General features: G+C 39.9%; 1 protein-coding gene across 3 annotated transcripts in view; it reads right to left on the bottom strand.

Moving 5' to 3' along the window:
* The window catches only part of LOC131949662 (extracellular serine/threonine protein CG31145), a 77,946-nt gene that overhangs the window by 27,884 nt on the left and 26,482 nt on the right, over positions 1–23,580 (bottom strand). For 2 of the 3 annotated variants that reach the window (XM_059311513.1, XM_059311515.1), the window contains exon 2: positions 7,948–8,527. In XM_059311513.1, the coding sequence (XP_059167496.1) occupies positions 7,948–8,103 (156 nt within the window). In that variant the 5' untranslated portion in view covers positions 8,104–8,527. Of the gene's footprint in view, positions 1–7,947; positions 8,528–12,329; positions 12,396–23,580 lie in introns of those variants that run through there. The other variant, XM_059311514.1, reaches the window with a different exon arrangement.

Here is a 23,580-nt window from a genome sequence, read left to right as displayed (position 1 = left end):
TCGGGTTGTCATTGTCTTACGCACCAGCTTGTGTAGAGGGTTGTCATAGTGTAGCGGGGTACAAGGGTTGTCTTTGTGTAGATGGTTGTCTTCGTGTAGAGGGGTTGTCATTGGGTAATGTGGTTGTCATTGTGTATAGGGGTTTTCATTGGGTAATGGGGTTTTGTAGAGGGGTTGTCATTTTGTAGAGTGGTAGAAAGGTTGTCTTTAGATGGGCTGTCATTGTGTAGATGGGTTTCCATTGTATAGAGGGGTTGTCATTTGATTTAAGTACAGTAATCAGCTATTACAAATTATTATTTGAAAACAGTAATCAACAGTCACAAAGGAAGATTTAGCACAGTAATCAACGATCACAAAGGAAGATTTAGCACAGTAATCAACTATCAGAATGGAAGTTTTTAGCGCAGTAATCAGCTATTATAAAGTTCTAGATGAAAAGGCTCCAGTCAATATGCACAGATGGCTTAAAGATTAGGAGCAGCACAATCACAAGCACAATCACAACACAATCGATATAAGAAGGCTTTTAACCAACACGTGTGTTCCGGATTAACTTTTAAAGTGTGTTTTCTTCACAGAAACCTACACACCTTGATTTTTCTTTCTAGTAGCCTACACCACTAAATTTTTCTTTCTACAAAACTAGATTTAAAAAAACAGCCTGCAATTTTTTAAAAATTACTTGTATGTAAAATACTACTTACACGGTGCCGACACGGGGGGGGGGGGTGTTTATGTAAAACAACACTCATATAATTACTGTGAAAACGACTATGCTAATCATTAAACAAATATTAAACAATCTTTCGAACAATAAGCTTATTAATATACTGAAAATAATAAATGCTCATGAAATCTTTTACGTATTTTAAAAACCAAAGCAGTCATTAAAAAAAAGCAAGTCGGCTTTATTTTCTTGTTTTCAGTGCATTTAAAAGTTGATTATTAGAAAGGTTGCTTATATAATATGTTTTATTTCTCACTTTTGAGTAACTCGTTTTAACGAAGTTGACACCGCAATGGTTACGATTTTTACAAGCTGTTATAAAATTAGCAATGTCTGTCTGTTTGTTTTTGTTTGTTTGTGAGGTTTGTGGCAAATCTCGAAAATCAATTTTGACCCACTTCTAAAGTTCTTAAGCGATTTGAAACTACAATATGATCAAGGACAGCTGCTTTTCAAGGAGTAGATAATCGTCTTTTAGATATCGCGAGCTACTGATGGCGTCTTAAAGCAAATATTTTCAGTCGTGTCGACTTCATAAATAAGGAATCACTAAATATTAGAACATAAAACAAAAGTAAAAACCCTTTATTGCAACTAGCTTTTAAATGCCACGAAAATAAGAAAATAAAACTAATCTACTTTCTTTAATAAAAGCTTTTGTCGCTAAAATATGTAAAAGATCTCATGAGCGACCAAAGCTTTTGTTAAGGAAATTAAATTAGTTTCATTTTCTTATTTTCAGTGCATTTAAAAGCTTGCTGCTATGAACTTTTTAAAAAAAATATTTGTTTTATTTACATATTCGCGTCAAGACTAGATAGGTAGCTTGGAATCTTGTCTCTTCTCAGTCAGTGGTCGACGCTCTGGCACAAAATCACTCAGCCGCGAACAAAACAACAGTCAACTGATAAAACGATCGTTAGTATTTAATCTTGTTATCTCCCCTTTTATTATTGACTTTTTAAAATAATATTATATAATTCTTTATCTAAATTTCGATGACTAATCTAATGTCTACCTAGATAAAATTAAGTATTCTTGCAATGTCATCGAAGACGAATGCATCTAGGAAAGTTTGAACGAAATCGGTCTATTAAAAGTGGGTCAAAGTTGAGTTATAAGATTTGCCAAAAAAACACAAAAAGCAAACCAACAAACAGACATTAAGAAATAAATAAAAGCTTGTAAAACAGATGGATAGAGCTTTGTGAGAAGTAGCCGACTAACAGTATAGAATGTAAGGAATGGTGGTGTCTAGCTTAGGGGGGGGGGGGCGAACCTATGGGGGGGGTGTAAACCGCCCACGTGTAAGTGTTGTCTTGACTCTGTGTGTTTGTTTGTGTTTTAGTGTTTGTGTGAACGTTGTGCGTCTGTGAATTTATGTTTGTATGTTTGTGTGAACTCTGCTGTGTTTACAGCAGGTTTGTTTGGGGTTAGGTTACGCCAACTCAGGGTCAAAGGTTATGTAATTAAGGGCAACTCGCAACAGCTGTGGGCGACTCGCTAGATGGACGTACACGTGTACGCTGGTCATACATTAATGTGTTGTATGTGGTATGTTGGTCATACAGCCATATGTGGTATGTTGTATGTTGGTCATACAGCACCTTGTTGTATGTGGTATGATAGCTATACAGCAATATGTGGCAAGATGGTCATACAGCAATATATTGTATGTAGCATGATAGCTATACAGCAATATGTTGTATGATGGTCATACAACAATATGTTGTATGTGGTATGATAGCCATACAGCACTATGTTACATGTGGTATGATAGCCATACAGCAGTATGTTGAATATAGCGTGCTGGCCATACAAGCAGAAGCTAGATGTAGCCCGGCAGCCTTACGAACCACTAGCTTTATGTAGCATAATGACTATTCAACCATTTTTTCCCACCATGCAACATTACAAATTCCATAGAACATTTTTTGTTGCCAGTGCCCACTAGAACTTTCTATTCTCACCCACTAGAACTTTCTATTCTCTCTCACTAGAACTTTCTACTCTCACCCACTAGAACTTTCTATTCTCACCCACTAGAACTTTCTATTCTCGCCCACTAGAACTTTCTATTCTCACCCACTAGAACTTTCTATTCTCTCTCACTAGAACTTTCTACTCTCGCCCACTAGAACTTTCTATTCTCACCCACTAGAACTTTCTATTCTCTCTCACTAGAACTTTCTACTCTCACCCACTAGAACTTTCTACTCTCTCTCACTAGAATTTTCTTTTTTCACCCACTAGAACTTTCTATTCTCACTCACTAGAACTTTCTATTCTCACCCACTAGAACTTTCTATTCTCACCCACTAGAACTTTCTATTCTCGCCCACTAGAACTTTCTATTCTCACCCACTAGAACTTTCTATTCTCACCCCCTACAACTTTCTATTCTCACTCACTAGAACTTTCTATTCTCACCCACTAGAACTTTCTATTCTCACCCACTAGAACTTTCTATTCTCGCCCACTAGAACTTTCTATTCTCACTCACTAGAACTTTCTATTCTCGCCCACTAGAACTTTCTATTCTCACCCACTAGAACTTTCTATTCTCACCCACTAGAACTTTCTATTCTCACCCACTAGAACTTTCTATTCTCGCCCACTAGAACTTTCTATTCTCACCCACTAGAACTTTCTATTCTCACCCACTAGAACTTTCTATTCTCGCCCACTAGAACTTTCTATTCTCACCCACTAGAACTTTCTATTCTCGCCCACTAGAACTTTCTATTCCCACCCACTAGAACCTTCTATTCTCACCCCCTAGAACTTTCTATTCTCACCCACTAGAACTTTCTATTCTCTCTCACTAGAACTTTCTACTCTCACCCACTAGAACTTTCTACTCTCTCTCACTAGAATTTTCTTTTTTCACCCACTAGAACTTTCTATTCTCACTCACTAGAACTTTCTATTCTCACCCACTAGAACTTTCTATTCTCACCCACTAGAACTTTCTATTCTCGCCCACTAGAACTTTCTATTCTCACCCACTAGAACTTTCTATTCTCACCCCCTACAACTTTCTATTCTCACTCACTAGAACTTTCTATTCTCACCCACTAGAACTTTCTATTCTCACCCACTAGAACTTTCTATTCTCGCCCACTAGAACTTTCTATTCTCACTCACTAGAACTTTCTATTCTCGCCCACTAGAACTTTCTATTCTCACCCACTAGAACTTTCTATTCTCACCCACTAGAACTTTCTATTCTCACCCACTAGAACTTTCTATTCTCGCCCACTAGAACTTTCTATTCTCACCCACTAGAACTTTCTATTCTCACCCACTAGAACTTTCTATTCTCGCCCACTAGAACTTTCTATTCTCACCCACTAGAACTTTCTATTCTCGCCCACTAGAACTTTCTATTCCCACCCACTAGAACCTTCTATTCTCACCCCCTAGAACTTTCTATTCTCACCCACTAGAACTTTCTATTCTCACTCACTAGAACTTTCTATTCTCACCCACTAGAACTTTCTATTCTCACCCACTAGAACTTTCTATTCTCACCCACTAGAACTTTCTATTCTCACGCACTAGAACTTTCTATTCTCGCCCACTAGAACTTTCTACTCTCACTCACTAGAACTTTCTATTCTCACCCACTAGAACTTTCTATTCTCACCCACTAGAACTTTCTATTCTCACTCACTAGAACTTTCTATTCTCACCCACTAGAACTTTCTATTCTCACCCACTAGAACTTTCTATTCTCACCCACTAGAACTTTCTATTCTCACCCACTAGAACTTTCTACTCCCACCCCCTAGAACTTTCTATTCTCACTCACTAGAACTTTCTATTCTCGCCCACTAGAACTTTCTATTCCCACCCACTAGAACTTTCTATTCTCACTCACTAGAACTTTCTATTCTCATTCACTAGAACTTTCTATTATCCCCCACTAGAACTTTCTATTCTCACCCACTAGAACTTTCTATTCTCACCCCCTATAACTTTCTATTCTCACCCACTAGAACTTTCTATTCTCACCCCCTAGAACTTTCTATTCTCACCCACTAGAACTTTCTATTCTCACTCACTAGAACTTTCTATTCTCGCCCACTAGAACTTTCTACTCTCACTCACTAGAACTTTCTATTCTCTCTCACTAGAACTTTCTACTCTCACCCACTAGAACTTTCTACTCTCTCTCACTAGAATTTTCTTTTTTCACCCACTAGAACTTTCTATTCTCACTCACTAGAACTTTCTATTCTCACCCACTAGAACTTTCTATTCTCACCCACTAGAACTTTCTATTCTCGCCCACTAGAACTTTCTATTCTCACCCACTAGAACTTTCTATTCTCACCCCCTACAACTTTCTATTCTCACTCACTAGAACTTTCTATTCTCACCCACTAGAACTTTCTATTCTCACCCACTAGAACTTTCTATTCTCGCCCACTAGAACTTTCTATTCTCACTCACTAGAACTTTCTATTCTCGCCCACTAGAACTTTCTATTCTCACCCACTAGAACTTTCTATTCTCACCCACTAGAACTTTCTATTCTCACCCACTAGAACTTTCTATTCTCGCCCACTAGAACTTTCTATTCTCACCCACTAGAACTTTCTATTCTCACCCACTAGAACTTTCTATTCTCGCCCACTAGAACTTTCTATTCTCACCCACTAGAACTTTCTATTCTCGCCCACTAGAACTTTCTATTCCCACCCACTAGAACCTTCTATTCTCACCCCCTAGAACTTTCTATTCTCACCCACTAGAACTTTCTATTCTCTCACTAGAACTTTCTACTCTCACCCACTAGAACTTTCTACTCTCTCTCACTAGAATTTTCTTTTTTCACCCACTAGAACTTTCTATTCTCACTCACTAGAACTTTCTATTCTCACCCACTAGAACTTTCTATTCTCACCCACTAGAACTTTCTATTCTCGCCCACTAGAACTTTCTATTCTCACCCACTAGAACTTTCTATTCTCACCCCCTACAACTTTCTATTCTCACTCACTAGAACTTTCTATTCTCACCCACTAGAACTTTCTATTCTCACCCACTAGAACTTTCTATTCTCGCCCACTAGAACTTTCTATTCTCACTCACTAGAACTTTCTATTCTCGCCCACTAGAACTTTCTATTCTCACCCACTAGAACTTTCTATTCTCACCCACTAGAACTTTCTATTCTCACCCACTAGAACTTTCTATTCTCGCCCACTAGAACTTTCTATTCTCACCCACTAGAACTTTCTATTCTCACCCACTAGAACTTTCTATTCTCGCCCACTAGAACTTTCTATTCTCACCCACTAGAACTTTCTATTCTCGCCCACTAGAACTTTCTATTCCCACCCACTAGAACCTTCTATTCTCACCCCCTAGAACTTTCTATTCTCACCCACTAGAACTTTCTATTCTCACTCACTAGAACTTTCTATTCTCACCCACTAGAACTTTCTATTCTCACCCACTAGAACTTTCTATTCTCACCCACTAGAACTTTCTATTCTCACGCACTAGAACTTTCTATTCTCGCCCACTAGAACTTTCTACTCTCACTCACTAGAACTTTCTATTCTCACCCACTAGAACTTTCTATTCTCACCCACTAGAACTTTCTATTCTCACTCACTAGAACTTTCTATTCTCACCCACTAGAACTTTCTATTCTCACCCACTAGAACTTTCTATTCTCACCCACTAGAACTTTCTATTCTCACCCACTAGAACTTTCTACTCCCACCCCCTAGAACTTTCTATTCTCACTCACTAGAACTTTCTATTCTCGCCCACTAGAACTTTCTATTCCCACCCACTAGAACTTTCTATTCTCACTCACTAGAACTTTCTATTCTCATTCACTAGAACTTTCTATTATCCCCCACTAGAACTTTCTATTCTCACCCACTAGAACTTTCTATTCTCACCCCCTATAACTTTCTATTCTCACCCACTAGAACTTTCTATTCTCACCCCCTAGAACTTTCTATTCTCACCCACTAGAACTTTCTATTCTCACTCACTAGAACTTTCTATTCTCGCCCACTAGAACTTTCTACTCTCACTCACTAGAACTTTCTATTCTCACTCACTAAAACTTTCTATTCTCACTCACTAGAACTTTCTATTCCCACCCACTAGAACTTTCTATTCCCACCCCCTAGAACTTTCTATTATCATTCACTAGAACTTTCTATTCTCACCCCTAAGACACTTCCTGTTTAACAGAACCCAGACTTCCAGACACGGTCAACACGAAAATTCCAAAGCCTTTACATTTCGGCAGAACACAGCGACTTTTTATTTTGAAAGAAAAGGCCAAATCTTGCCAATACGGCGAAGATGGAAGGACGGAGTGAAAGACGAACGGAAAGACAGAATTAAAGAGAAAAACACATTGCGTTATTTCCTTGCCTGAGTTGGAAGATTCATTCAACTGGCATTATTATGCAAATTATCGAATTATTTTAATTAAAATAGAAATATCAAATCTAAATGCAATTTTCTCAAGAATTTCTCTGATAAATGTAAAAATAAGCTGTTTCTTTAAATACCCGTCTTCACTTCTAATCTAATCTAAACTATCCTAATCTAATGTAATCTAATCTAAACAATGCTAATCTAATTTAATCTAATCTAAGTAAACAAAGAGCTAAGCAAGCAATGAATGCATTAAACCAGGGATCGCCTGGGTCTAGCCAGATAACAAAGACTGTCTGTCATTAGCCAGATAACAAAGACTGTCTGTCATCCAGATAACAAAGACTGTCTGTCATCATCCAGATAACAAAGACTGTCTGTCATCCAGATAACAAAGACTGTCATTAGCCAGATATCAAAGACTGTCTGTCATTAGCCAGATAACAAAGACTGTCATTAGCCAGATATCAAAGACTGTCATTAGCCAGATATCAAAGACTGTCTGTCATTAGCCAGATAACAAAGACAGTCTGTCTACGTTAGATGTAATGTCAGGTCTACTTTCCTTGTGTGATGAGTTTTGTGTGGGTTGAGTTTTGTGTGGTGCGTTTTGTGTGTGATGTGTTTTGTGTGTGATGAGTTTTGTGTGTGAGGAGTTTTGTGTGTGAGGAGTTTTGTGTGTGAGGAGTTTTGTATCCAGCACTGAGCATGTTTGTAAGTGTGACGTATTTGGTGACGTAATGTGTAGCGTGTGTGACGCATTTAGCGTCACAGTGTGTGACGCTAGTTCTGACACTAACCTGTAGGTGTGGGGCATCCCAGTGGGTGTCCTCAGCCTCCAACTGTCGTACCCTCGGGTCCGTTGCTAGGAGAAAAATGGCCGCGTTGATCATGACAACCAGGGTGAAGGTCACTCCCATCAGCACCCGCCATCTTCGTCGTATAATCATCCACATTTCAGCTCATCCACATTTCAGCTCATCCACATTTCAGCTCATCCACATTTCAGCTTATCCACATTTTAGTTCATCCACATTTTAACTCAACGTTTTTCTGAACTGTTCTAAGTCCAAGTCATCTATGGTGAGTTAGCTGCGCACTAGACCACCGCACACCTCTGTGGTCAACTCAAACGTTGATCAGATCAATATTAGAAAATCATTTGTCAGACGATACAAATTATTGTCTACAGTTGTAGCTGTTCCGACAGACAAATCGTCTGCAATCTTTCATATGTTATCAACACAAGAAACGGCTGGTTTAAAAAAAAAATCCAGTTGAAATTTCCCCCCATTAAAGACAGCTAGATTTAGCCCATGAGTTGCTGTAGGAAGTCGGCCTGTCCGTCTCCTTAGTGTGAAGTATTGCTTGAACACATACCTGGAGAAGTGGAGGGAGAAAAAACATTAAAAAATAAATTTATCGCTAAAGCAGGTTCGTGCTCTCTCAGCAGGCAAATTGTTTTTGTAGCAGATAAAGTGAGGAGAGCTCTAGAACCGACGCCAACATTCGCTGTAGTCTGCAAGGTGGGGGTGGGGTGGCCGAGCTTGTTGATGTTGGTCAATTGGTTAGTGAGGGTATATTTTATTGATCATTGATGGATACATACATATATATATATATATATATATATATATATATATATATATATATATATATATATATATATATATATATATATATATATATATATATATATATATATTATCCATATATATATTATCCATATATATATATCCATATATACATACACATGTGTTACTACATGAGTTCTTTATTTTAAGATCGAAAAACCTTTTGCGTAAGACCATCGGGAATTAGATAATCGAATACCGCATCACGTTACCGACTACCCAATTTCCTGACATCAGGAAAGGAAAACACGAAGTTAAACAAAAATGTTTTCAACAAAACATCGCCGAAGGATGATGAAAAAAACATCCACCTCGTATAGAGAAATATTTCAACGCACACCCCAAAAAAAAACAACCCACAATCATTTCGTTGTTTAGATACACTTTGACCTTTACCCTTGGCGCGTGCCGGTAATACGCTCGTTAAAAAAAAAGTGCCGTACTGTTTGATATTTCAATATTCTACGAAACAATTTATTTAACCACGCGTTTTCTGGACCAGGTTATTGTTTTATTTAAACTCCATTCATCTTGTTTTATGTGGTGCTAAATTTGTCAATTTAATTTGCCAATAAACTTGCCAAAGATGTCCAATAAACAAAGTTGAAGAGTCAAGTTATCCCCCCCCCTCCCCCCAAGTTTAAATGATTAAAATCAAATCGAGCGGTAAATGGCGCTTGTCGCATCAGTTATAAATCTACATCTAGAGCCAACTTTATCAGTTATAAATGTGAGTGGATGGCAGAGGCGTATCCAGGTTTTCTTTGTTGGGGGAGCGAAAAGAGCAAAAAAAGGCGCCGAATTTTTAACACTTCCTATATGCGTGTATTATATATATATATATATATATATATATATATATATATATATATATATATATATATATATATATATATATATATATATATATATATAATTACTAGCTGTATGTCATTATTTCGCTACGATGTAAAATAAATTGAAAGTAGCACTCTGAAGAAATAAGAAAAAACACACAATGTAGGCCGACAAAACAAAAATTGTATCAATCTTAACAAAAACAAATATACACACACTACAACCAAAAACAATGAACGTAACACAATCTGTTTTGTAATTCTTGTAAAAAAAAATTCTTACATAACAATTCCTGGGAAATTATTTAAGACAATTGAAATAGGGGAAATAATCACTCTCTTAATATAACTATGTATATATCTACACATTTTATTATAAATGTCAAAACAAATCAATAATTACTTTAGAAAATAATGAAATTGTTTAACACTATTCGTGTTAATAAAATGTTTTTGTCTATAATCAAAATTTAATATATCGTCATCATAAATGCTGAAATATTACAGCATAATGAATGTTTTTAAAAATCAGAGTTGGTATAAAACCACGCTTTTCGATATAATAGAATAACATTCGGAATAACAGCCTACATTTAACTAATTATCTGTCGTTTAGGTATATTTTAATTAACTACTGCTTTTTGTGTTCTTTAAAGATCATTTTTTAACATAGTGATAGGTATGGGTTAGATCACTGTATTAATCACATACCTTTTTACTGGTAATTGCAAAAACAATATTCACAGAGTTTTACGTTTAAAAAGCTAATTTTCTGGCGGCATGGTACTTTGGTACATCATTACGCGTTTTTCTACATGTACTTAACAGATCAGTTCGGGGTGGGTTGGGGGGGGGGGATAGGTTTAACTTCACTCACCACTGTCCGGTCACTTTAGGTCAATTATCCAACCCAGTGTATACCTAGGTGTGACATTAATGTCGCTCTACACAATTGTGTTGGTGGGGTGTGGGGGGGGGGGGGGAGATAACCAACTCAGAGTGAACATAGCGTCAGTTTTTAGATGACTGTTCTAAACATACATATATATTACACAAATATATATTACAGAAATATATTTAAATAAGTAGCAGTGGTATTATGACAATATTTTTTTACAGAGCGGTCCATGGGGGAAGGGGATTGTAACTGTTTCATATAATTTGTAATCGTAATCACTATAGTCCAAACTGTAAGAATACTACTACTTCATCGTGATGACGTTGTTGACCTTGTCAAAATATCCCCAACACTACGCAGTTTGCTCATAAGTAAATTTAAATAGAGGTGCCACATCAGTTGTATTTGTTTCTGTATTGTAATTTTTTTAAATTAATCACACGATTCAAACTGTATATATAAAGTAATTATGTGTGAAGTTTTATGTATAACATTTTCTAATTCAATTATTCGTAAGCAAATACATTATACAGTTGCCTTAAACTTAACACCCCTCTTGCCAAGTGGTACTACCCGTAGAGGTTTTTTAAACATTGCAATGCATCGTAATGGTTATTTTTAGAATGGCAAACTGATGCAGCTGTTAATACTTGTTGTAAACGTAGACGCTACTAGACTTGTACAATAATGCTTAATTGCTGCATGATAAGAAATCTGGTGATTTACATAGCTGTGCCGACCAAAAATATTTTTTACAAATATCATTGTTTAAAACTTTGAGTTTAAAAAGTTTCCAAAAAGGCGCCACTTTGCTGCCCCTGCTCCCCCCTGCGTACGCTACTGGTGGATGGAGTGTTTTATTGTTCTTTGTTCTTATGGCGGTTATTTTAATGATGGTTTTTATGTGTTGAAATAGCGCTGTCTGCTTGGGCCAGCATTTTTAAAAAAGTTTTTATCGTATTAGGTGATGTTTAATGTAAGTTTATGTTTTTACTAAGCTTAGTATCTTTTGTGTATTTTCAGGTGTATTATTTTGTACTGTATTAAGAGTTGATGTTTTTGGGATTATTTGTTGGAGCGTTGTGTGTGGTGTATGTGGGTGTGGTGTATGTGGGTGTGGTGCGGTAAAAAGCGCGAAATTCAGACCAGTCTGAAAAGGCATGTTGAGGCGATGGGTCACTTAGTGAGTCGGGCCTAGTATGGCGTGTGGACAGAGGAAAGTTGTTTGGTAAACATTGATTGTCGAGTCTGATTGGGTGTTTGATTTTGTTGTTATGTTTTATGTGACATGTTAGATGTAGCTTAAATTAATGAACTTGTTGATTTTTTTAAAAACAAAGTTTGGCTTCAATTTTTATTTTAATCAAGTTACGTATAGTTGCTAATCTTTTGATTTAAAAAAATCTAGATTTAAGTTAGGGGTTTAAGCACTGTAGTCCGATATGTTTGGTTTAGTCTGCAGGTGGATTAGGGTACTCTACCTGTCACGGGTTAGATAAAGTGTCGAATTTTAAACTTTTAGAACAACACTTTGTTAGTTTTAAAGTGTAGAATATTAAGAACAATTCTCGGTCAAACAGTGTGGGATAATTAAAATGTAATTAACCAGCTTGAGAAAGATTGATAGAGTCTGGATGTGGTGTCTTAGTGAACGTCTGCGGGTGAAAACTTTGGTAATCTTCGGGCTGATTCGTTACGTCATTCATGCAATGATCCGACCAGCTTTTCAAGGCAGGGGTTCGTTAAATCTGGAGTGACGTTACGTCTCGCGGCGTAACTGACACCCAATAAAATGTTTAAAAAAACTTTCTTACCACCCCCAGCGTCAGACTAATCCCGGCAGACGTGAGATTTAAATCCTGAGGACATCTGAGTATAACGACCACTGGGCACCCTCTAATGTCGGTCTTAATGTCATTTAATCAATGGTTCAGCATTGTCTGCACAAAAACCGTATAGCCGGCGATTACAGACTGACATTATATGTGCCTGGATTTAAGAGGCCGGCTATTATTGGATTAGTAACATATGGTCGGCTCGTGTTTCTGTCAAGCCGTGTTCAATGGTTTCCTTGCCGTGTAAATGTGTATGTAGATTATATGTATGTGTAGTTATGTGTCGGTATGTGTTTTTTGGTCGTCACAACATGACATCACGACACACATCAGATGATATCACGACACCACATCACGACAAACGACAATATAGTAATAGCAGACGACATCAAGTATTTTCCACTTGATGGGTGCTACCAAACACAACACGAGTTAGGCGAACATCGGCCTAATGGAGGTGGACAAAGTAAAAAAAATGTTTTATGTCGGCCTTATTGTGATGAGTGTACGTGTTTGTATACGTGTTTGTATTCCCCCCCCCCCCCCCCCATGTATACGGGGCCTGCTGTTCCTTATTAAACGTTACCCTACCACAAGGTCACGACATAGCCGCCCCGCCCCCAACATTAGCCTGCGCGATAGGCATCTTGTTCAAATCTGGGATAGTACTGCCATTAAGGCTAACTGCGGTCTAACGGAGCGCCCCCTCATGTAGTCTACTGATGCGCCCCCTTAGGGAGTCCAACGGTGCGCCCTACCAGCGGTCTAACGGAGCTTCCATACGGCGGTCTAACGGTGCGCCCTACCGGCGGTCTAACGGTGCGCCCTACCGGCGGTCTAACGGAGCCCCCCTAGGGCGGTCTAACGGAGCGCCCTACCAGCGGTCTAACGGTGCGCCCTACCGGCGGTCTAACGGAGCGCCCCCTCAAGCGGTGTGACGATCTCCCACCTGCCGCCCTACCCAGTTCTCACGAACAAATAGCCCAAACCTGTCTCGTCCTTGACTTGACCTTTAAGATTTACATAACACAACAAACAGCAGGGCGGGGTTGTTCCACCCTGAGTTACTGACGTCACATTCTGTCACAAGGTCACGTGACAGTATGTTTTGACTTCATCTGGACTTTTGTTATTGTAAATCTCTACCGAAGGAGTGACTTGCAGTGTTTCTTTCAGATTTTTTCTCCGTGGGGAGGGGGGGGCACTTAAAACTTTCGGGGGTGGGGGCTATATTTTGCCCCCCCCACCCATCATCGAAGAGATGCCTGAAAGAAACGCTGGTGAATTGTAACTTGCATGAGGAAGATACACTGAATGTAAGAGAGAGAGAGAGAGAGAGAGAGAGAGAGAGAGAGAGAGGGAGGGAGGGAGAGGGAGGGAGAGGGTGAGAGAGAGAGACAACACAGACAAAACACCAGACCCATGATTAAAAGAATTACTAAACAACAGAAAAACAAGCTTGCCAGATAAAAATCACAGAACACAAATCAAACAGCACCGCCCACATCTGTCGTGTAGGTATGTGTTAGGTCACAACAAACTACAACTGCTTATTTCCCTGTGTTAGGGCATTAGGTCACAACAAAGACACTCCTTGCTTATTTCCCTGTGTTAGGGCATTAGGTCACAACAAAGACACTCCTTGCTTATTTCCCTGTGTTAGGGCATTAGGTCACAACAAAGACACTCCTTGCTTATTTCCCCGTGTTAGGGCATTAGGTCACACCAAAGACACTCCTTGCTTATTTCCCTGTGTTAGGGCATTAGGTCATAACAAAGATACATCTAATATGTGTGTAGGTTTGGGGAAATACACACACACACACACACACACACATACACATACAGACAAGATTTGTGGACTACACAGCTGTGTGTCACAACAAGCAGAGCGACACACCACATCAACACCCCACAAAAACCACATCAACACACCACATCAACACACCACAAAAACCACATCAACACACCACATCAACACACCACAACAACACACCACAAAAACTACAGCAACACACCACATCAACACACCACAAAAACCACATCAACACACCACAAAAACCACATCAACACCCCACAAAAACCACAGCAACACACCACAAGATTAAAAACACACCACAACATAAAAAACATAGTGACACACCACAAAATTAAAAACACAGCAACACACCACAACATTAAAAACATATTGACACACCACAACATTATAAACACAACATTGAAAACACAACAACACACCACAACATAAAACACACAGCAAAACACCACAAAAACCACAGCAACAAACAAAATTTAAACCACGACACACCACAACATTAAAAACACAGCAACACACCACAACATTAAAAACATAGTAACACACCAAAACATTAAAAACACAACAATACTATAAAACATTAAAAACTCTACACACCACAACATTAGAACAAAAGAAGCACGTCATATACGAGCGCAGTGATCAGGAAAAACATTCACACAACAGCAGGCGAAATCAATACTGTAAGATACAACAACATAAATAAACACACGTACAAATACCCAAATCGTGGAATACCCGAAAAATACCCGAGGAATACCCGAAAAGTACCCAATTATTACGGTCCGTATTCTAACTGGTTGTTTAGGTAAGCCTCGACCACTGGTGTGTATACAAGTCAAACACCATGTGTGCTACACACGCGTACAACACACGTGTAGCACCAGAGGCGTATCCAGGTTTTCGTAGTAGGGGGAGCGAAAAGAGCAAAAAAAGGCGCCGAATTTTTAACACGCTCTATATACGTGTATTATATATATATATATATATATATATATATATATATATATATATATATATATATATATATATATATATATATATATATATATATATATATATATATATATATATATATATATATATATATATATAATTACTAGCTGTATGTCATTATTTCGCTATGATGTAAAATAAATTGAAAGTTGCACTCTGAAGAAATAAAAAAAACACACAATGTAGGCCGACAAAACAAAAATTGTATCAATCTAAACAAAAAAAAAACAAACAAAATATACACACACTACAACCAAAAACAATGAACGTAACACAATCTGTTTTGTAATTCCTGTAAAAAAATTTCTTACATTATAATTCCTGGAAAATTATTTAAGACAAGTGAAATAGGGGAAATAATCACTCTCTTAATATAAATATGTATATATCTACACATTTAATCATACATGTCAAAACAAATAAATAATTACTTTAGAATATAATGAAATTGTTTAACACTATTCGTGTTTACAAAATATTTTTGTCTATAATCAGAATTTGATATATCGTCATCATAAATGCTAAAGTATTACAGCATAATGAACGTTTTTAAAATCAGAGTTGGTATAAAACCACGCTTTTCGAAATACTAAAATACCTTTGGAATAACAGCCTACATTGAACTAAATATCGGTTTTAGTTCATATCATATATTTTTAGCGCAATTTCCATTCTGGAGAATTGCGTTTATTAACTCGTCATTTCTGGGAATGGATGGATGAATGAATGAATGTATGGATGAATGTGTGTCCGGGCTTTAAGTCGTATCTCCTCCTTAACGAAGCAATATCGATGACTAGTTCCAAAAGCAATTATGTTAAGTAAGTTAGGAGAATGAGCATAGGCCATAAAAATTCCGGGTTTCTTTCATGTATTTCCCGGAAAAGCCAAAAAACCTCGAAAAAATTCAGTTTTTGGCCCATATCTCGGCAACCAGACCACTTAGCGACTTGAAACATGTACCAATCGATTCCTGCCATAATTTAGAACAATATTGCCGAAGAAAGTTTTCAAAAATATCCTCTCGTTCGGTCACAAATTTTAAAATTACATAAACACCTACAAACCTGTCTTTCTTCTAGCTTGAACGCACCCCATCATTATACGTCAGAGCTATTTTTAGATAACATAAGGAAATTGCGCATAAATGTCACTAGACTTTTTTAATTAACTTGTTTTCAATTAAGTACTGCTTCTTGTGTTCCTCAAAGATCATTTTTTGACATAGTGATAGGTATGGGTTAGATCACTGTATTGCTCACACACCTTTTTACTGTCCGGTCACTTTAGGTGACTTTAGGTCAATTATCCAATCCAGTGTATACCTAGGTGTGACATTAATGTCGCTCTACACAATTGTGGTGGTGAGGTGTGGGGGGGTGGGGGGGTGGGGGGGTAACCAACTCAGAGTGAACATAGCGTCAGTTTTTAGATGACTGTTCTAAACATAGATATATATTACACATGTATACTGATTCAGAAATAGATTTAAATAAGTAGCAGTGGTATTATGACAATATTTTTTTTTTACAGAGGGCTCCATGGGGAAGAGGGGTTGTAACTGTTTCATATAATTTGTAATCGTATCACAATAGCCCAAACTGTAAGAATACTTTTTAGAATGGCAAACTGATGCAGCTGTTAATACGTGTTGTAAAGGTAGACACTACTAGACTAGTACAATAATGCTTAATTGCTGCATGAAAAGAAATCTTGTGATTTACATAGATGTGCCGACCAAAAATATTTTTTAACAAATATCCTTGTTTAAAACTTTGAGTTTAAAAAGTTCCCAAAAAGGCGCCACTTTGCTGAAAATGGTCACAGGGGGAGCGGCCGCTCCCCCTGCTCCCCCCCTGCGTACGCTACTGTGTAGCACACACATTCATCACAGTGTTATCACAAGTCTAGAACTAACCCCAAGGAACGGCCTATGTAGCGAAGGGAAACAATCCCTAAATCCCCGTGAAATTATCTGCCCTTGTTTCCCGCTGACGGTGGTGGCGAAAGGCCCTAGTCAGACACCCAGACACCACGTGGTGTCTGTCAAGTGAACGCCAACACCAACGACGGCTGTTGTTCTAGTGCTAGCATAAACAATATCTGGGCCAAGTCTTGACCTACAAACACCTTTCCTCAAAATGCCAGATTAACGCCAAATATAAAAACATCTCCTAAAGGTCACAGGTCGTTAAAACATTCATTTGGAATGTAATTAAGTAAATATAATATAGATAACACCTACAATTAAACCTATAAGATCCTCAGTTGAAAACATATAAATCCCATTTGAATGTTGCATGAAGAATATAAGCAATTCACAGAAAAAAGCTATTCACAGACTGAACTTTTCGCTTCAAGCAGATTTCATTCACGCTCCCCGCCCCACGCGAGCTGACGAGATTTCTCCCGCCTTGTCGGGGTTCCCGCTTCCGTCGGGATTTGTCTAGCAGGCGGTCAAACACTGCGCGTGAACCTGGCCGACGGCACAACATCTGCACGTGCGTTCGCGACATGCACGAATCAAAACACATGTACGCGTGAGTTACGGTTTCGTTCGTTTTTCACACATCTGCTTCGACTTTTTAAATACTTTAAAGAAAAAAAAAGATTATCATACAGGAATAGGTACTATTTCTGGAAATAAAAATAGAAGTTTAGTGGATCTATAAGCGAGGGAAAGAAAAACAAGGGAATACATGCGGAGATATTGAGCGCCAAGATCCGTTAAAAATAAGACAGATTTCACCGTTAGAGTATATCCTCCCACATCCTACTGTCTGTCTGCTTTTCCCATCATCCTCCTTAAAGCTACCCCCCCCCCAATCCTACCCTCACTACCGCCACTCCTCATTGAGACATCCCTGTACAGTACTCGATGAGAAAGTTTTGAAGCAGGCAAGATTCAAGTAGATATCTTGGTTCATTTAGGGGAAAACATGACTTTATCAAGGGGATACGTGAACAACAAGACACGTGAACCAGACAACCAGACACGTGAACCACGTGAACAACAAGACACGTGATTAAGACACGTGAACCAGACAACAAGACACGTAAACCAGACAACCAGACACGTGAACAAGACACGTGAACCAGACAACAAGACACGTAAACCAGACAACAAGACACGTGAACCACGTGAACAACAAGACACGTGATTAAGACACGTGAACCAGACAACAAGACACGTAAACCAGACAACCAGACACGTGAACAAGACACGTGAACCAGACAACAAGACACGTAAACCAGACACGTGAACCAGACAACAAGACACGTGAACCACGCGAACAACCAGACACGTGAACCAGACACGTGAACCAGACACGTGAACCAGACACGTGAACCAGACACGTGAACCAGACACGTGAACCAGACAACAAGACACGTGAACGAGACAACCAGACACGTGAACCAGACAACCAGACACGTGAACCAGACACGTGAACCAGACATGTGAACCAGACATGTGAACCAGACAACAAGACACGTGAACCACGTGAACAACAAGACACGTGAACAAGACACGTTAACCAGACAACAAGACACGTGAACCAGATTTTTCTGTAATTTAAATCTCTTTGCTCCACAATATTTTGTAATTAACCAATTCCTACTGAAAAAAAACGCATTACTAAACGTTAGGTGTTTAAACTCATGAGCTAATCTTGAGTGATTAAACTCATCAGCTAACATTGAGTGTTTAAACTCATGAGCTAACCCTGAGGGTTTAAACTCATGAGCTAAACTTGAGTGATTAAACTAATGAGCTAACATTGAGTGTTTAAAATCATGAGCTAACCCTGAGGGTTTAAACTCATGAGCTAATCTTGAGCTAACCTTGAGTGATTAAACTCATGAGCTAACCACGAGCTAACCTTGAGTGATTAAACTCACGAGCTAGCCATGAGCTAACCTTGAGTGATTAAACTCATGAGCTAACCATGAGCCAACCTTGAGTGATTTAACTCACGAGCTAACCTTAAGTGATTTAACTCACGAGCTAACCTTGAGTGATTTAACTCACGAGCTAACCTTAAGTGATTTAACTCACGAGCTAACCTTAAGTGATTTAACTCACGAGCTAACCTTAAGTGATTTAACTCACGAGCTAACCTTGAGTGATTAAACTCATGAGCTAACCATGAGCCAACCTTGAGTGATTAAACTCATGAGCTAACCACGAGTGTTATCAAACGACCCCCCCCCCCCGTGACTCCTGATATCTGAGCTAACACGAGGCATGCGATAGCCCGAGCTCGCCTAGAAATATTTTGTAAACAATATCTGTCGAGATAAGGGGGGGGTGTTAGTGGACGGGGGGGGGGGGGGGGGGGGCTGAACAGTTTACCCCTGGCCGAAAATATAATCGGGAGACAGGCTCCGGCTGTTGGGTATCAGCCGAGGTCACGTGACTAACTACAGCACAACATTCCATCCAACATGCAGCCCACAACATTCACATTCCATCCAACATGCAGCCCACAACACACATTCCATCCAACATGCAGCCCACAACACACATTCCATCCAACATGCAGCCCACAACACACATTCCATCCAACATGCAGCCCACAACACACATTCCATCCAACATGCAGCCCACAACACACATTCCATCCAACATGCAGCCCACAACACACATTCTATCCAACCTGCAGCCCACAACACACATTCCATCCAACATGCAGCCCACAACACACATACCATCCAACATGCAGCCCACAACATTCACATTCCATCCAACATGCAGCCCACAACACACATTCCATCCAACATGCAGCCCACAACATTCCATCCTACATGCAGCCCACAACATTCCATCCAACATGCAGCCCACAACATTCCATCCAACATGCAGCCCACAACACACATTCCATCCAACATGCAGCCCACAACATTCCATCCTACATGCAGCCCACAACATTCCATCCAACATGCAGCCCACAACATTCCATCCAACATGCAGCCCACAACACACATTCCATCCAACATGCAGCCCACAACACACATTCCATCCAACATGCAGCCCACAACATTCCATCCTACATGCAGCCCACAACATTCCATCCAACATGCAGCCCACAACATTCCATCCAACATGCAGCCCACAACACACATTCCATCCAACATGCAGCCCACAACACACATTCCATCCAACATGCAGCCCACAACACACATTCCATCCAACATGCAGCCCACAACACACATTCCATCCAACATGCAGCCCACAACACACATTCCATCCAACATGCAGCCCACAACATTCACATATTATACACTATCAGAATGTCTTCAAGGCACCCCCCCCCCACGTTTGTTAGCCTCCCACTATTTTGGGAAACTGTTTGAGCTAAACCTCTCAGCCCATCTAACACGTGATGGGATGAGTTCAACAGTCGCCATGTAAAAATTTTGGGAAACTGTTTGAGCTAAACCTCTCAGCCCATCTAGCACGTGAGTGGATGAGTTCAACAGTCGCCATGTAAAAATTTTGGGAAACTGTTTGAGCTAAACCTCTCAGCCCATCTAGCACGTGAGTGGATGAGTTCAACAGTCGCCATGTAAAAATGCGCGCTAGGGGTGAGCACTAATTGATATAAAGGTGAGTCGTGATGACGTCTCTCGACAGGTGTCTACCTCTGGTCGTTGCCGTGGTTCCCAATAGATCACGTGCTTAACCTGGGTTATATTGGCTCTTGCAGGTTCCCATTGGTTCCTGCAGGTTCCTGCAAGTTCCCATTGGTTCCTGCAGGTTCCCATTGGTTCCTGCAGGTTCCTACTGGTTCCTACAGGCAAGGGGTGCAACAAAAAATTAATTGTGAAAAATAATTAATTATAAAAACTCAAGTTTTGAAGATGTCAGTCTATTATATAAGCACCATAACTTAAAAAACGTAGTTTTGACAGTAAATTTTATGACTTTCGAATATGTTATACACTTAATTGTAGGGGGGGGGGAGGGGTGACGAATTTTAGTTTGAAGTGACGCCCTCAGTTACCGCACAACTTGACACCCGACCTAGCGGCGCCCCTGCGACAGAGTGGGCTATACTTCGTCAGTCTGTGCGGGTTTCGATCCAGAACTACAGCACTAAGTAAGACGGTTTTAACGGGCATGTCGTCTGCCGTGTTACAACACGCGAGTTTATGCTAGACAGCAAATCTGTGACAGACAGCACTGACTGTGTTGATGCCGCACCTTCAAATTTATGACAGACAGCCCCTTCAGAGCTCCATGAATTCACCGTTTCACCCCCACCCCCCCTCCCTAACTCACATCGTGCTCAGTGTTTTGTGTGAGTTTAATAAGTAAATCCCAGCTAAACCAGCTCTAATCTTCATGGTTTACAGGTACACATGTGGGAGGGGGGGGGGGGTTAGTTGAATTTGTTGGCAGCTTGAGCGGGATTTTAAAATAGAGCTGGCATTTGTAGATGTAATTACAGGCATATCAAGACAACAGCATAACACAAGCAGATAAACACACGGTAGATACTCGCACAGATAAACACACAGTAGATAATCGCACACCAAATAAATCCCAAATCAGATTAACACACACCAGTCAATCCAAAAAATTCTTTACATCTGAGCGCGGTAATGGACAAACGAAAAAAAACCCACCCAATTCTTTCGATACAATAAAGCGCAACAGGCCGTAGTGTTTTGTTTACGACATTGGGCCTGTTTACGACATTAGGGCCTGTTTGTGTGGTGGGTTATGATTGATACGTGCCTACCACACGAACAATAGCGCTAGCCTAGAACGTGGCGTGGAGATGGGAAACACAGGTCAGAACAAAACAACGAAACAAACAGGTCTAGATAAGACACGCTATTTGGGCAGCTAGAAAACATGCTCAAGTTTAATTGAAATTAATTCTTAGACTAAAGAAAACTGACCAGCACCTCTACTAGCCGTATAACTGCAGTGTTTTTTCCAGACTTCTCCATGGGGGAGGCGGACTTGATATTTTCGGGGGAGGGGGGGGGGCGGACACTGGTAAAAGTATAAGTTGTTTTCTGTATAAATTCCATTTTGTTCGGGGGGGGGGGGGGGGGGTCCGAACCCCTCGAAGAGATGCCAGGAAGAAACTCTGATAACTGACCAGCACCTCTACTAGCCGTGTAACTGACCAGCACCTCTACTAGCCGTGTTACTGACCAGCACCTCTACTAGCCGTATAACTGACCAGCACCTCCACTAGCCGTATAACTGACCAGCACCTCCACTAGCCGTATAACTGACCAGCACCTACTAATGACGGAACATCCAGCACATAACAGACATAGGACCGAGTGCGATCCTTCCAAAAATAGAACACCCGGAAATAAAATGACCGACTTAATTAATTAATTTCCCGGACCGATGTTAATTGCAGCTAATTATTCATTAACTTGTCAAACCACGCTGGGACTCGACTCTTTGTATCCGTATCAGGCTGGATCAGTTGTTGTGACGATCTGTTAAAGTGTGGGGGTGGGGGGTCACGGTGTGGGGTGGAGGTCATAGTGTGGGGGTGGGGTCACGGTGGGGGGGGGGTCATAGTGTGGGGGTCACCGTGTGGGGGTGGGATCATATTCTGAGGGTGGGTGTCAAATTCTGGGGGGGGGGGGGGTGAAATTTCAGTGTGTGGGTCAAAGTGTGGGGGTGGGATCACAGGGAAGGGGGGGGGGTGTCACACTGATGTCATGTCACAGAGACTGTTCTGCAATCCAACACTACAACGCGTTATGTATAATACATCATACAACATACATCATGCAACATTCCCCAAATGCCTGATGCTATAATCAGAGAATCGAATACGACACTCAGGTAGTCGAGTACGGCTCAAAGATAATCGAGTGCCTCGCTCATCAGAAGAGCGATCAAGATCCAGACTAATCTAAGTGAAACTAAAAACCACGAACAGATAACCCACTTCAATTCTTCTAGCATTGATTTTTTCCCCAGTCCACTACAATACCCTACCCTCCACAGCCCTCTCCCCCTCCCCAAACTTTGCGTTAATCCACTAGATTGGAACGCCGCCCACGAATCGAATTTTAAGGTGAAGTCCCGCCAAAATTAACTCTCGCTCTCGACTCGGTGTATGAGAGAAAACGAGAACAAGAGATCCGACAAGGGAATAGGAAAACAAGAACCACACCAGATAGGTTTCTACAAGATAGATCTATTCTAGAGAATACTAGTGTTGGGAACATGTATATGAGATAAGTTTCTACAAGATAGATCTATTCTAGAGAATACTAGTGTTGGGAACATGTATATGAGATAAGTTTCTACAAGATAGATCTAGAGAATACTAGTGTTGGGAACATGTATATGAGATAAGTTTCTACAAGATAGATCTATTCTAGAGAATACTAGTGTTGGGAACATGTATATGAGATAAGTTTCTACAAGAT

This window comes from Physella acuta, unplaced genomic scaffold (genome assembly GCF_028476545.2).
Source record: "Physella acuta isolate Inbredline_101_S28 unplaced genomic scaffold, ASM2847654v3 ptg000709l, whole genome shotgun sequence".
Taxonomy (NCBI): domain Eukaryota; kingdom Metazoa; phylum Mollusca; class Gastropoda; family Physidae; genus Physella; species Physella acuta.
The sequence above is the reverse complement of the archived record's forward strand: the minus strand, read 5'-3'. Positions and strand labels throughout refer to the sequence as shown.